Genomic DNA, 12,565 nt, shown 5'->3' on the forward strand with positions numbered 1-12,565 from the left:
GTACTTACACAATTTAATTGTAAGCCATTTAAAATCCCATTTATGAGAGAAAGGTTGGGTAGAAATCAAATAAATGAATGGGGTGTTTTTTTAAAAAAAAAATTACAGTTATACTGTAAAAGGAATAAAGTTACTTCTTGTTAAATGCAGTCATAATATAAAATGCTTTCATTGTTGGGGAAAGGAACCAAGTACAAGTGACAAGTTCTTTATCACCAGCTAGTTTTATTGAGTTACTACAGTCTCCGTGCAAAAGAATCTATGGACAGACCTTTGTGATCAGAAATGGCAACACTGGAGAAACCAGTGAAAGAACATTTTAGTGACTAAAATGACTTTAGCAACACACGTGCTGCTTATATACAAAAATATATACTTCAGTAGAACTTTATTTCATAAAATTGCTAAACTGGAATGCATAGAGAATCATTGTTCTGTTCACTTATGTTTGATTGAAGACCAATAGTTCTTGGTTCCCTCTAGTGAAAACATAGCCATACTAGGAGAGTTGTATTATCAGACATTCCTAGCATTACGAGTACAGTGGTACCTCGACTTACGGACTTAATCCATTTTGGAACGGCGTTTGAGACCTCAGAAGGCAAAAAGGCAGGGAGAAAGGGCTGGAAATTTGAATTTCCCACCCTTTCTCCCTGCCTTTTTGCCTTCAGAGGTCTCAAAAGACTTCCTCCGATGTTGGGGGGAAAGTCCTTTCAGACGTCCGAAGGCGACGAATGGCTGCGTTCGCAAAAAATGGCAGTGACTTGCGAACGAAGCACAACCTCGTTCATAAGTCGAGGCTCCGTTTGCAAGTTGATGCCAATTTTTGTGAATGGAGCCATTTGTAAATCGAAAAGTTTGTATGTAGGGCCATTCGTAAGTCTAGGGTTGACTGTATTATCTCAAGCTTTACATAGTAAGATTACAGGGTCTTTTTGAATTTCTTGGCTATTTGCATCTCACTGATTACATTTTTCTCCATGTATAAACCAATGCATAACCATCTCCTTACCCCACCCAATGGCCTGTGGTCTGAAGCAGGATCATGCATATTTTCTGGCAGAATCACAGACCACTAATGCTATGCGCTAACTTTGGCTAATGCTAATTGAATTCCGGACCACAAATGGTTATCCCATTTTTAAAAAAAAAAATGTTAATCTTTACGGTGCCATAAATCTCTTTAGATTCCCAACCCCCGAATGTGGAACATTGTTGCAAAACAAACAAAAATGCAGAGCATGTTGTCTATTCTGGTTCAGGTGCCATCACACCTATGAAAATATATGGACAACTGTATGCACATAAAATATTGCCTGGACTCTGTTCAATGGAGAATTTTTAAAATTATTTTCTTATTCCGTTTATTTGCACAATTCTCTCCAAATGTCCCTCTCTCTTACCGAACTGAAAAATTGGTATTTCAATAATGGAATTTGCTAGTAAAATCATGCCAATGGGAATATAAGATCAGCATTTTTGAAGAGTGATGCCTATTACAGAAATAATGTACTTTCTCCTAAGTTCCCTTGATCTCTGTTGGTAAATTGCCTGGCAGATAGCTCACATCAAAAGTTGGCCGTTCTTTGTGCCTTGTGTAAATAATATCTCTCAGTTCTGATCTCAAGAATCTTCTTTCCCTTTTATCTGAAGAATCAACTGTTTAAAGCAGAACTGGTGTCCTCTTTCCTTTTCCGACCTTGAAACAGCAGGAAGTTGTTTGGAAAAGCCAAAAAAATGTATACACTCTGAACAAAGATTTTTTTAAAAAAAATACATTTTCTACAAGGAAATCCTGTACATATGTACATCTGTGTGAGGGACATCTAATTCGAGCGATTCTTCCACAAAGCTTTTGTGCATCTTCTCTTCTTGTGGTCATCTCTGATGTTACAGGTACCAATATAAACATGAATTGCAGAAGGGTCCCAATTCATTAAGGATGTATCTACCATACCTAACTCAGCCACTCTTTAACAACAGCTACTATCATTGGAATCAATTAATGGGCAAATGGGCATCTCTATCAATGGGATTCTATCTGTTTCTACAGGAAACAATTACTTTTTTGTACATCCCTAAAGGTTGTATGGGGACGTGGTGGCGCTGTGAGTTAAACTGCAGAAGCCTCTGTGCTCAAGGTCAGAAGACCAGCCATCGTAAGATCGAATCCACACGACAGAGTGCGTTCCCGTCGCTTGTCCCAGCTCCTGCCAATCTAGCAGTTTGAAAGCATGTAAATGTGAGTAGATGAATAGGTACCACCATGGTGGGAAGGTAACAGCGTTCCATGTCTAGTCGCACTGGCCACGTGACCACGGAAACTGTCTACGGACCAATGCTGGCTCTACGGCTTGGAGACAGGGATGAGCACCGCACCCTAGAGTCAGACACGACTGTAATAAATGTCAAGTTAGTCCTTTACCTTTATCAAAAGGCTGTATAAAATAGACCTCGAACTGAAGCCTATTCAATTTATGCATTACAATAAAACCCACTTAGCACTCAGGACATTTTACATAAAATGGAGCACTAACTGAAACAATGCTAAACAGGGGCATTTTAACATTATGCATAACAGGAGTGCCCACATAAGAGTGGGTAGACTGGGCCGCAGGCCTCCAGGAGTGCCTGCTTCTTTTAGGTGAACTGGGACCCAGGTATCCCAGAGACCTGGTCTGCCTTCTTTGGGAAGACTGGGTTCCCATCAAGCACCACAAAATGGTCACTCGAGTGTAGACTGTAGCAAATCAGTACAGTCTTGCACAGTACTAAACAGGACAACACTGTGCAAGTTATTATGGTACATTTATAGTCCACCTCACAACAAACCTATGGCTGAAATCCTGTTGCTTTGTTTAACAACTAGCATAACATTAACTTGTTCCTAGCCAGCAATTTAAAAAAATTCCCTCCTGGGAGTCTCCAGCATGTACCAAACCAGTGTGCCTATGCATCGCTCAAGAATCACAAGTGTGATTCTTTAATTGCTGGCAAGGAACAAGTGAATGTTACATCCTTTGTTACTGAACTTACCCGATTTCAGAAGCAAAGTAAGGTTGGGCCTACTTATGACCTGGATGGGAAATTATCAAGGACTCTCAGGATTCTCCAGGTAGAGCTAAGAAAGAATCCCACCTGAAATTATGAAGTGCTGCTTCCAGTCAGACCTGACCATTCTGGACAGATGGACAAAGGGTGTTAAGCACCTTCTTATGGTATCTCTCCCTGGGACACAGGAAGAAAGGGCTTTGAGAGGCTGTGGCAGCAGAACGGCTAAAATGTAAAATATGAAAATATGCTCTATTCAAATATTGCCCATGCCATAAACTCTTTAGGATTATAAAGGTCCAGAGATCAGAAAAATCACTTTTTTCAAACCCATCACCCAGAATAAACTAACTAGCATAGCCACTGGCCATATTCAGTGAGATATTCTGGGGACTGTAGTTCAAAAAAAGTAACTTTTTCTCAAATAAATCAGTGTGGAGAGTCACATGGATGTTTTATAGCAGAGTGTAGATTCAGTGTTTAGTCACTAATTCTAGACAAGTTTTATTAAAAAGAGCACAGTGTTCCCATGTGCAGAGCAAGACTGGTATAGATCAGTGGTGTGAAATACAGTGGTGCCTAGCTTTACGATTGCGCCGCATTACGACGAAACCGCATTATGATAATCTTTTTGCAATCACAATTGCAATCGCAAAACGATGGTCTGAATAGGGTTTTTTCGCTTTGCGATGATCGGTTCCCTGCTTTGGGAACCGATTCTTTGCAAAACGATGATTTTTGGACATCTGATCGGCAGTTTCAAAATGGCTGCCGGGTGAATAAAATGACTCCCTGCTGTTTTCTGGGGCGGATTCCTCACAAGACAGCCACCAAAAATGGCCACCCTATGGAGGATCTTCGCTGGACGGTGAGTTTCCAGCCCATTGGAACGCATTGAAGGGGTTTCAATGCGTTTCAATGGGTTTTTTATTTTCGCATTACAACGGTTTCGTTCTACAGCGATTTCGCTGGAACGGATTAACGTCGTAATGCGAGGCACCACTGTACCTGGATATGGAGTAAAACCAGGAATTAAAATTCTCACCGTGCCTCCTAGCCACGCCAAGATCAGTCAAAGTATGTGTGGCGCATGGTGTCATATACCCTATCACTTGGCTGGCCTTGATCTGGTTGCACAGTCTCAGAAGGAGGATCCAGCAAACCACTTCTTATTAATTTGTACCTAGAAAACCCCAAGAGGGTCATCATTGTGATAGCACATTATTAAATATTCCAGTATATGTGTGCACGGGAATGAACCAATTATTTGAATAACAAAACAAAAAGAAAAAAGAAAAAACAACAACCATGGCAAAAAGATGTTGTCTATTTCATTTTATTTTCTTACAAAAATAAATCATTTAAGAACAAAAGTACAAAAGAATTCTTGAATGTACAAACTAGAAAACAGCATGACATTTGTCACTTTTAACATATTCTTGTCTGCTTTCACTGAAAGCACGTTATCTAGACACACTTGGCCTATAAAAAGATTTTGCCGTTTCTATTGCATTATTAAGGCTCAGGTTTATTTGCGGCCGCAAAAGCTATTTGTTCTTAAAGCCAATAAGCAGCACCTATAAAACTCCAATGTCTCAGTAGCAGAAATGCTACTTTTTGTCATAAGGTACTTCTGACAAATTGTGCTGCTCCTTATGGTTAGCTGCTTCATTGGTGCGTCAAGGATACACCTCTATGTGAATGCCGTCAAAGAAAAAAAAAGAGCCAGTCCCCTTATGACAATCACTCTAAAAGTTTTTTTTCAAGTTCATTGAACCCCAAAGTATGCAAATGTCAGTGATGTGAATTATCCACACTGCGTTCTTTAGGATAAGTCAACCAGTTAAGATCTAATAGCAACCCAGAATATCTTCCACAACAGCAGCCCGAGGAAAGTGACACGGGTAGCCCATCCCACAAATCTCTGAAACCTTTCAATTGACCCAAGCATCTCAGTCCATGCAGAACACTGAGAATACAATTTAGGCCTACATATTAAACCTTGATTAGTATGGTTAATTATATTGATAGATGGAGGGGGGAATATTTGGTCCTTCGGTCAGCTACAACTCTCAGCATAGCCAATGGTAAGGGACTAGTGAGTATAAAAGGGTCTCAAATTTGGAGGTAAAAACTTCCCACTTATGACTTAGTGGTTGAAATCCAGTTTTAAGCCACAACTAGAGTAGACCAATTAAATCAATGGACATTTTGTGAGTCAACATCTATGTAAGTTCCATTGGTTCAATAAGTCTACTCTAACAGCAACGTATTACATAAGCCACTGTTTCCTCTTCAAAAATGCACTGAAACTAAACAAGTAGGCCACATTGTGTCCAATAATAGTTGATTGAGTTATGATGAGCATCTAAAAGGCAGTTTCTAAGTTTGTTTGTTAAACTCTTTTGCCCCATTCTGTCATGATCATAAAAGGAAACCCGACAGAATCTGTGTAGATGGAGGTAGACTCAGATGACAATGGCTCCCGTTAGGTTTTAAGGGATAAAAGAGGCCAGTTATAATTGCAACAACCTGCTATGGTATGGAGACTTCCTTCTCTGTTTCCTACAAGGAGCTGTTGGGCTAGCTCACCCATCACTATTGTCATAAAGCTTTTTTTAATTCCTCCAAGTGCATGGTTTCCATTTACTCTAGAGCTGGGCATGAACTGGAAAACCAGTGATTCGTAATAGTTCATGGTTCAACATGAACCCCCAGAGAAACAAACCAGTTCGTGGTTTGTTTTTCTGGTTTGTGCCAGGGAGGCTACCTGCTGCTGCTGCCACTTCCGCCTCCATGGCATGGCTCCTGGCAGGGAAGCCAGGCCTGCTACCTCTGAGGATGGCACCTGTAGCGGTGGCAGTAGGAGCAGCTAGGCAGAGGCAACAGGGGCAGTGGGAAAGGAGCAGGCAGGCATCCCTTTTTGCCAAAGCAAATGGAACACCCCAGGGAAAAAAGTTGACTGTTTCATTTTGCTTCAGCAAAAGAGGATCTCTGAACTGGATTGTGAAATGAACCACAAACCAAGCTAGTTCATCAGAATTTTGGTTCATGGTTCATTTCTTTCCCATCTCTAATTTAGTCCTATGGGAAATGTAGAGTGGTGCCTTGCTTGACGATGTTAATTCGTTCCAGCGAAATCGCTGCAGAGCGATAACATCGTCAAACAAAATAAAAAAGCGCAATGAAATGCATTAAAACCCGGTTAATGCATTCCAATGGGCTGAAAACTCACCGTCCAGCGAAGATCCTCCATAGGGGCAGCCATCTTCCATGCCTGTGCAGCGAGGAATCCATCCCTAAGCACAGCGGGGGGGGGGCATTTTCTTCAGCCGGCGGCAATTTTGAAACCCGATGATCAGCTGGTTTTGATCATCGTAAAGCGAAAATCGGTTCCCGAAGCAGGGAACCGATCATCGCTAAGCGAAATTCCCCCATTGACCATCGTTTTGCAATCGCAATTGCAAAAACCTCATCGTAAAGCGATTTCCTCATTAAGCGAGGCAATCGTTGAGCGGGGCACGACAGTACATTGCTGCAGATAGGATTGGGACACTAATTGAAGGTGTGCCTGGGGACAGATGCAATGCATCTCTTGAGTTATCTGCAGGCACATGCTCACACTCTTGGACCTCTGCAGTGTATAGCTCCGTCTTCCTCCACTCACCTCAATGACAGCCATCATGACAGCCTGTTTTTTAAACTGAACATTAGTTACTAATGAACTAATGGATACTACAGTTGTAATATTTAGTTGATTAATCTGTTAGACGGATTAAAATCATTCTAAAGAACTGAAACGGCACCCCTGGCTAACTGGGCAGCCAATCTATTAAACAATTTCTTAAACCTATGTCTAAAAAACAACAGATGGCCACATAGAGATATCAGGATAGGACCTTGGGGCAGAGATCTAAGGCTCCACATAGCAGAGAAGGCCACCAAATGCAGCAGAGCGTGCTTACTCTATTTTGAAATGAGAAAAGGACTACACCTGACCATCTAAAAACATACCCCACCGTGTGACCTTTATGTCCAAAGTCTAAAAGAGAAGGAGACATTTCTTTTAAAATGAGAGACAAATAAACAGGATGATGATGAAGAAGAAGATGGTGTCTGCTGGATTGTCCGCTGTGCGTCTTCCAAAACCTTTGTATTTTCTTTTTTTAACCTTTTAATTTATCCTCAGAGGCAAACCTGTACAGAATTCCTCCAACTGATATGATTAACTGACTATTTTCAAAAGAAAAGGGTGGCCATTGTACTAGATATGGCAGTGATCCATTACACAAGGACCACCACCCTAATGTTTGGTATGGTATATTTTGGTACAATGAACAGAAGTATTGATTGTCTTCTAGGAGGTTTGGTCTTACATTTTAGACTCATGAGGTTTAACCAGAGCTTGAAAGAAAAATACTTTTTTAGACTATGACTCCCAGAATATCCTGGTTAATGAGTCTGGGAGTTGTATGCCCCCTAAAAAGTAACTTTTCCAGGCTTTGGGTTTAACAGTGCTGCGGTGATTGTACTTGCCCACATAAATATCTGAACAGGTGACCCCTGCCTTCCTGCAGAAAGGAAGAAATTCCCATCAAGGCCTACATTTTTTTTACACAGTATGCATAACCCTAGTAGGAAAAACACACCTAAGGGTGCCTATTGCTTTCCAGAAACCTATGGCTAGCCTCACAGTATCTCACATTTTGGATTTCATTTTGCTTCTTAAAACAAAGTCACATTTTAAAAATGTTACTTATTGCACATTTGTCCTGGTCATGCATGCCTCTTCTCTAATGTTTGGTTTCATACTCTTTAGATTAGAAGGAGTTTTAGTGCAATTCCCTCTCGTTCCTCAGCTTGCGTGTAAGCAACAGCAGTCCACATTTAGATACAAACTGCTATCATATCTTACGCAGTTGACCCCAAACCTATATGCACAGTTACTAGGGAGTAAATCCTATTGAACCTCATAGGAGTTACTTCTGAGTAAACCTGCATAGAATTCATTAGTCATGTTAGCTTTCAGTCAGCCACTTTCACGTATGTTGTCTTCTCAGGGTCAGACGCTAGAGAAGTGGATCCCATCTTGAAGTGGACCAGCTGACGACCTTGGAAGGCAACAAGGAAGAAATATCAATTTTTTTTTAAAAAAAAAGCAGAGAAGCAGAGTTTTTTCCTCTTAAAAATAAGCTCCAAGGTCTTCCAGATAAGCCCCCTTCCTTTAGAATACAGTGGTGCCTCGCTTAACGGGCGCCCCGTTTAACAACGAATCCGCATAGTGACAGATTTTTTGCGATCGTTTTTGCGATTGCATTGCCATGTTTCTAATGGGAAAAAATCGCTTTGCGATGATCGGTAAGCTGTTTCACTTACCAATTTTCGCATAACAATGATTTCCCAACAGCTGATCGGCAGTTCCAAAATGGCCACCGGGTTAAAAAAAATGGCCGCCTGCTGTGTTTTTGCCCGGATTCCTCACTTACCGGGCAGCGAAAATGGAGGATTTTCGCATAAAGGTGAGTTTTTTGCCCATAGGAACGTATTAAATGGGTTTTAATGCATTCCTATGGGCTTTTTTATTTCGCATAGCAACGAATCCGTATAGCAATGATTTTGGCTGCACAGATTATTGTCGTTATGCGGGGCACCACTGTATATGCACCAAATCAAGACCATAACAGCACACAAAAAGTTGCTCTCAGTGACTGCTTCTCAGACTTGAAATTTCATTCCCCTAAAGACTAACTGCAGTACAAAAACAGGTCATCTGTCAGAGGTGACATGAAATGTGTATCTGGATTTAATTTGGAGGGCTCCAGGTAGGAAGGGAAAGAATCTAGATTATTCCACCTAGGATATTGGGAATAACATAGTCTTATTCATCTCAATCCCTTTTGGATAGGCAAGGAAATAAATTGTTTAACAGTGCCATCCATTAATATTCACATTTGAGTTTCAGAATACTGCAGGTGGAGGCAAAAGTTAAAACTACTCCTCATTAGCCTTTACTATGTACCCACCAGTTAGAATATTCAACTTATTTTATAATGTATTCTCGAATTTTATAACGCTGCAACGAATTACATGTTTAGGGCAAAAGCCTGCTGAGAATCACAGAGAGTCACATAGTATGGGTTGGAAATTGCCCTATTCAAAGCAACAGTGCTTCCTTTTCTGCAAGTGGGTTGAGACCAGCCCCTTGTGTAAATATCAGAGAAAAAGGAACTATGTGCAACCTTTATTATGCATACAGTACAAACAAACAAACAGTACGTTGGCCTTAATAAATTACCAATATTCATTATAGTCCAGTCTTGCTTATACCAGATGTGGCTGCTGGTTACAATTGCTTACATCAGAAAGTAGGTATATTGGGAAGATACAGGGGCCAATTTTCTTCCCAGTATCCATCAGCCCTATACCAGCCCGTGGAAACATTTTTTTAAAATGCTGAGTTCTGGAATGTTATGCTTTTGTTTTCAATTTTGAGGGGTGGAGGTGGGCTGGGAGGTCCTGCCCTCAATTTCAAACTAAAATCACCACTCCTTGGGGCTTTCAGAAGAAGAAGACAAAATTTCAATTTTCTATATAGAGAGGCCTGCCTGGATGATTTAGTGCCAAACAAAACCTATCCCAGGTAGCCGGCTCAAGATTGACTCAGCCTTCCATTCTTCCAAGGTCAGTAAAATGAGTACCCAGCTTGCTGGGGGGGGGGCAATGTATAGCCTGCATAATTAACTTGTAAACCGCCCAGAGAGTGCTTTAAGTGCTATGGGGCCGTATATACGTAAGCAGCACACTTTGCTTTTTATCCTCTCAGCCATCTTAAGCTCCTGAATAACTATCGTTGCCTGGTTGTGCTTTACATCTGTCATTCCAAAATCTTTTGCCTCTCTGATGGTAATTACTGTATTTTTGCTGCCATGTTGTTGTTTCAGTCTTCATTTCAAAATTTTTAAATAATGTTTCGTGACTTTGCTTTCACATACCTGTAATTTTGGGGTGATCCATTTTCATGACCTTGTTTTCATTGTGAGCCTCACTGAGGGTCAGGTTAGACAATTCAGACAGCACCCCATTAATAGTGAAGAGAAGAAATATATCTCTCTTCTCATGAGTTTCCTCACTGCCCTATCTCACAGGTCAGCTTGCTTTGCTTTATGATTAGTCATGGGGTTGTAAACACAGGCCTTCATTTTAATAATACAGAATAAAGCATAGCTTACTCCTCAGAAAGTTATCCTTTCCAGTCCTGTTTTTTCCCCCTCTTCCTTATTTCTGTTAGCATCTTTCCCTGACAAAGAGACCAAGAGATGCTTTTTCAGTTGACCTAACAAAGGTAGAATTGATGTGGGTTTTTCAGGTTCTTTGGCTTTGTTCTGAAGGTTGTTCTTCCTAACGTTTCGCCAGTCTCTGTGGCCGGCATCTTCAGAGGACAGCACTCTGAAGATGCCGGCCACAGAGTGCTGTCCTCTGAAGATGCCGGCCACAGAGACTGGCGAAACGTTAGGAAGAACAACCTTCAGAACACGGCCAAAGAGCCCGAAAAACCCACAACAACCATTAGATCCCGGCTGTGAAAGCCTTCGCAAATACAAAGGTAGAACTACTAACATGAATTTTGGAATGTGCCTTATAGCTAACACCTTACCCTTGCATTTTACCCTGTGTGGTTTATTACCTGTCCATGTTGTTTGGTTGGTGAGAACGAAAGCTTTGCACTGTGAATGACTCTCACAAACCTCAATGGCCTCTCTCACATCAAACACGGAAAGAAGGCATCCCTTATGATGGTAAGAAGGCCAACACCTGTAATTCTCATTGAGGATAGCAGCTTCTGGAACTCTTCTGTAATCTGGAAGAAAGCAAAGGAAAACCATTGTTTCAAACACACAGTGTTGTTAGGTTTTTAGAGGGCTTTTTGTTTATACAAATGGGGCTTCAACGCATTCTCAGGAAGCATTTGCTCCACTTCCCCCAATATATTACCTCTGTGCATGTGCTCTTAATCTTGCATGAAATATCTGCCCCAGCGAATATTTTGTTCTGCTCACTTTGGTCGAGAAGTATGCTGTGAAGGGAAGGGTTTGCCAAGAAACTCCCCATGCCCTCAGACTTCATCCTTCTTTTCCTTCCTGTACTCTGTAAAACCTGATATTTGCGGGGGTCTTTCTAGACAGAATTTTCTACCGAGAGAGCAGCCATCCACCCGAATGAACAGAGAGGCCTTGACTGTCGCTGCCCTAGACAGTGAACTGAAGTGGTTGTTTTCCTCCCCACTTGGGTGGGGTTTCAATTGAGAAAACTTTTTAAAAACCCCTTCCTCTGATTTATACAGAAGGCCTGTTGCTTCATGGGGCCCAGAGAGGAAGACATGGAAGGGAGGGAGAGCATGGAGTTTGGATCTTGCCCAATGCCTCTGCACTGCCTGTGGATTAACTGCCCCTGGCTGCCTTTCAATGACCTCACTTTTTATCAACTCCCGTCTCTCTCCCTTATGCTGCTCAGGGTTTTATGCTGTTTCCCAGCTGCTTGTGGTCCCCTCTAATGAATGCATCAAACAAATTAAACTAATCATTTATAAATATTTCCACTTAGCTGCTGGGCTCACAAACTGGCAGAACCCCTCCACCCAAAACAAAAAACCCACATGCTTCTAATTGTACCGATTAAGGAAAATAGAGCTGAATTTCCAGTTTCACAGCCTATACTTCTTTGGAGTCATTTCAGTTCAAGAGTTTTTTTGCCTGCAGCTATGAAATTTCAGCCTGTTGATATTTTGGAAATGCTTTTGTTCCGGATGCTTCCAGCTCCAAAGCCATAGTGCTGGGTTTTGGCCACAATTACATACAGCCTTACCTGTGAGTAGGCCCCAGTGCAGATTGTGTTACTACTATCAAGAAAGCATACTGGAGCTACATACGATCTACTGTATGCAACAGATTAGTTTACATGAAAATTATTCCTTACACTGCTCAGTATGCATGCCACATGCCATCTCCTTGGAAAGTATGTGAAATATTTAGTAAACGTATACCGTATTCATTTATATTCGTCAGAATCCTTAATTTCTTCCCCTCTGACAACAAGAAAATAAAATGCAAATAAAATGCAAAATGTGCTGAGCAGTCCACCCAGTCATAATTCTACAGTGAAAATAAACCAAATTTGCACCAAAGCACATGAATTCCACAACCTGTTTTAGGGTACTTGTTCTCAACCTTTGGTTCTCTAGACATTTTCACCTACAAGCTGCAGAAGCCCCACCTGCTTATGGCCAATAGTAAGGGATTCTGAAGGACCAAAGATGGAGAATCACTATGTTAGGGTACAATCCTATATCCTTTTCAAGTCTAATTTCAAGCCTCATTAAAGTTAATGGGAGAAACCTCTGAGCGGACATTCATAGGACTCGGATGTAAATTAAGGGCACCCATTTACTTTGCAAATTTATTTCCTTCTACTTTTTTCTGGAGGGAAGGGCAGGGGCAAGAAGCCATGGAAAGAACAG

The 12,565-nt window shown here is 41.3% G+C and overlaps 1 protein-coding gene across 2 annotated transcripts in view; it reads right to left on the minus strand.

Moving 5' to 3' along the window:
* Window positions 1-4,371: 4,371 nt before the first annotated feature.
* The window catches only part of PKDCC (protein kinase domain containing, cytoplasmic), a 68,448-nt gene continuing 60,254 nt past the window's right edge, over window positions 4,372-12,565 (minus strand). Inside the window, exons 6-7 of one of the 2 annotated variants that reach the window (XM_020803710.3) lie at window positions 10,736-10,909; window positions 4,372-8,162 (exon numbers count right to left, since the gene is read on the minus strand). In XM_020803710.3, coding sequence (XP_020659369.3) covers window positions 8,077-8,162; window positions 10,736-10,909 — 260 coding nt within the window. In that variant the 3' untranslated portion in view covers window positions 4,372-8,076. Of the gene's footprint in view, window positions 8,163-9,146; window positions 10,910-12,565 lie in introns of those variants that run through there. The other variant, XM_072989666.2, reaches the window with a different exon arrangement.

Source organism: Pogona vitticeps, chromosome 1, assembly GCF_051106095.1.
Source record: "Pogona vitticeps strain Pit_001003342236 chromosome 1, PviZW2.1, whole genome shotgun sequence".
Lineage (NCBI taxonomy): Eukaryota > Metazoa > Chordata > Lepidosauria > Squamata > Agamidae > Pogona > Pogona vitticeps.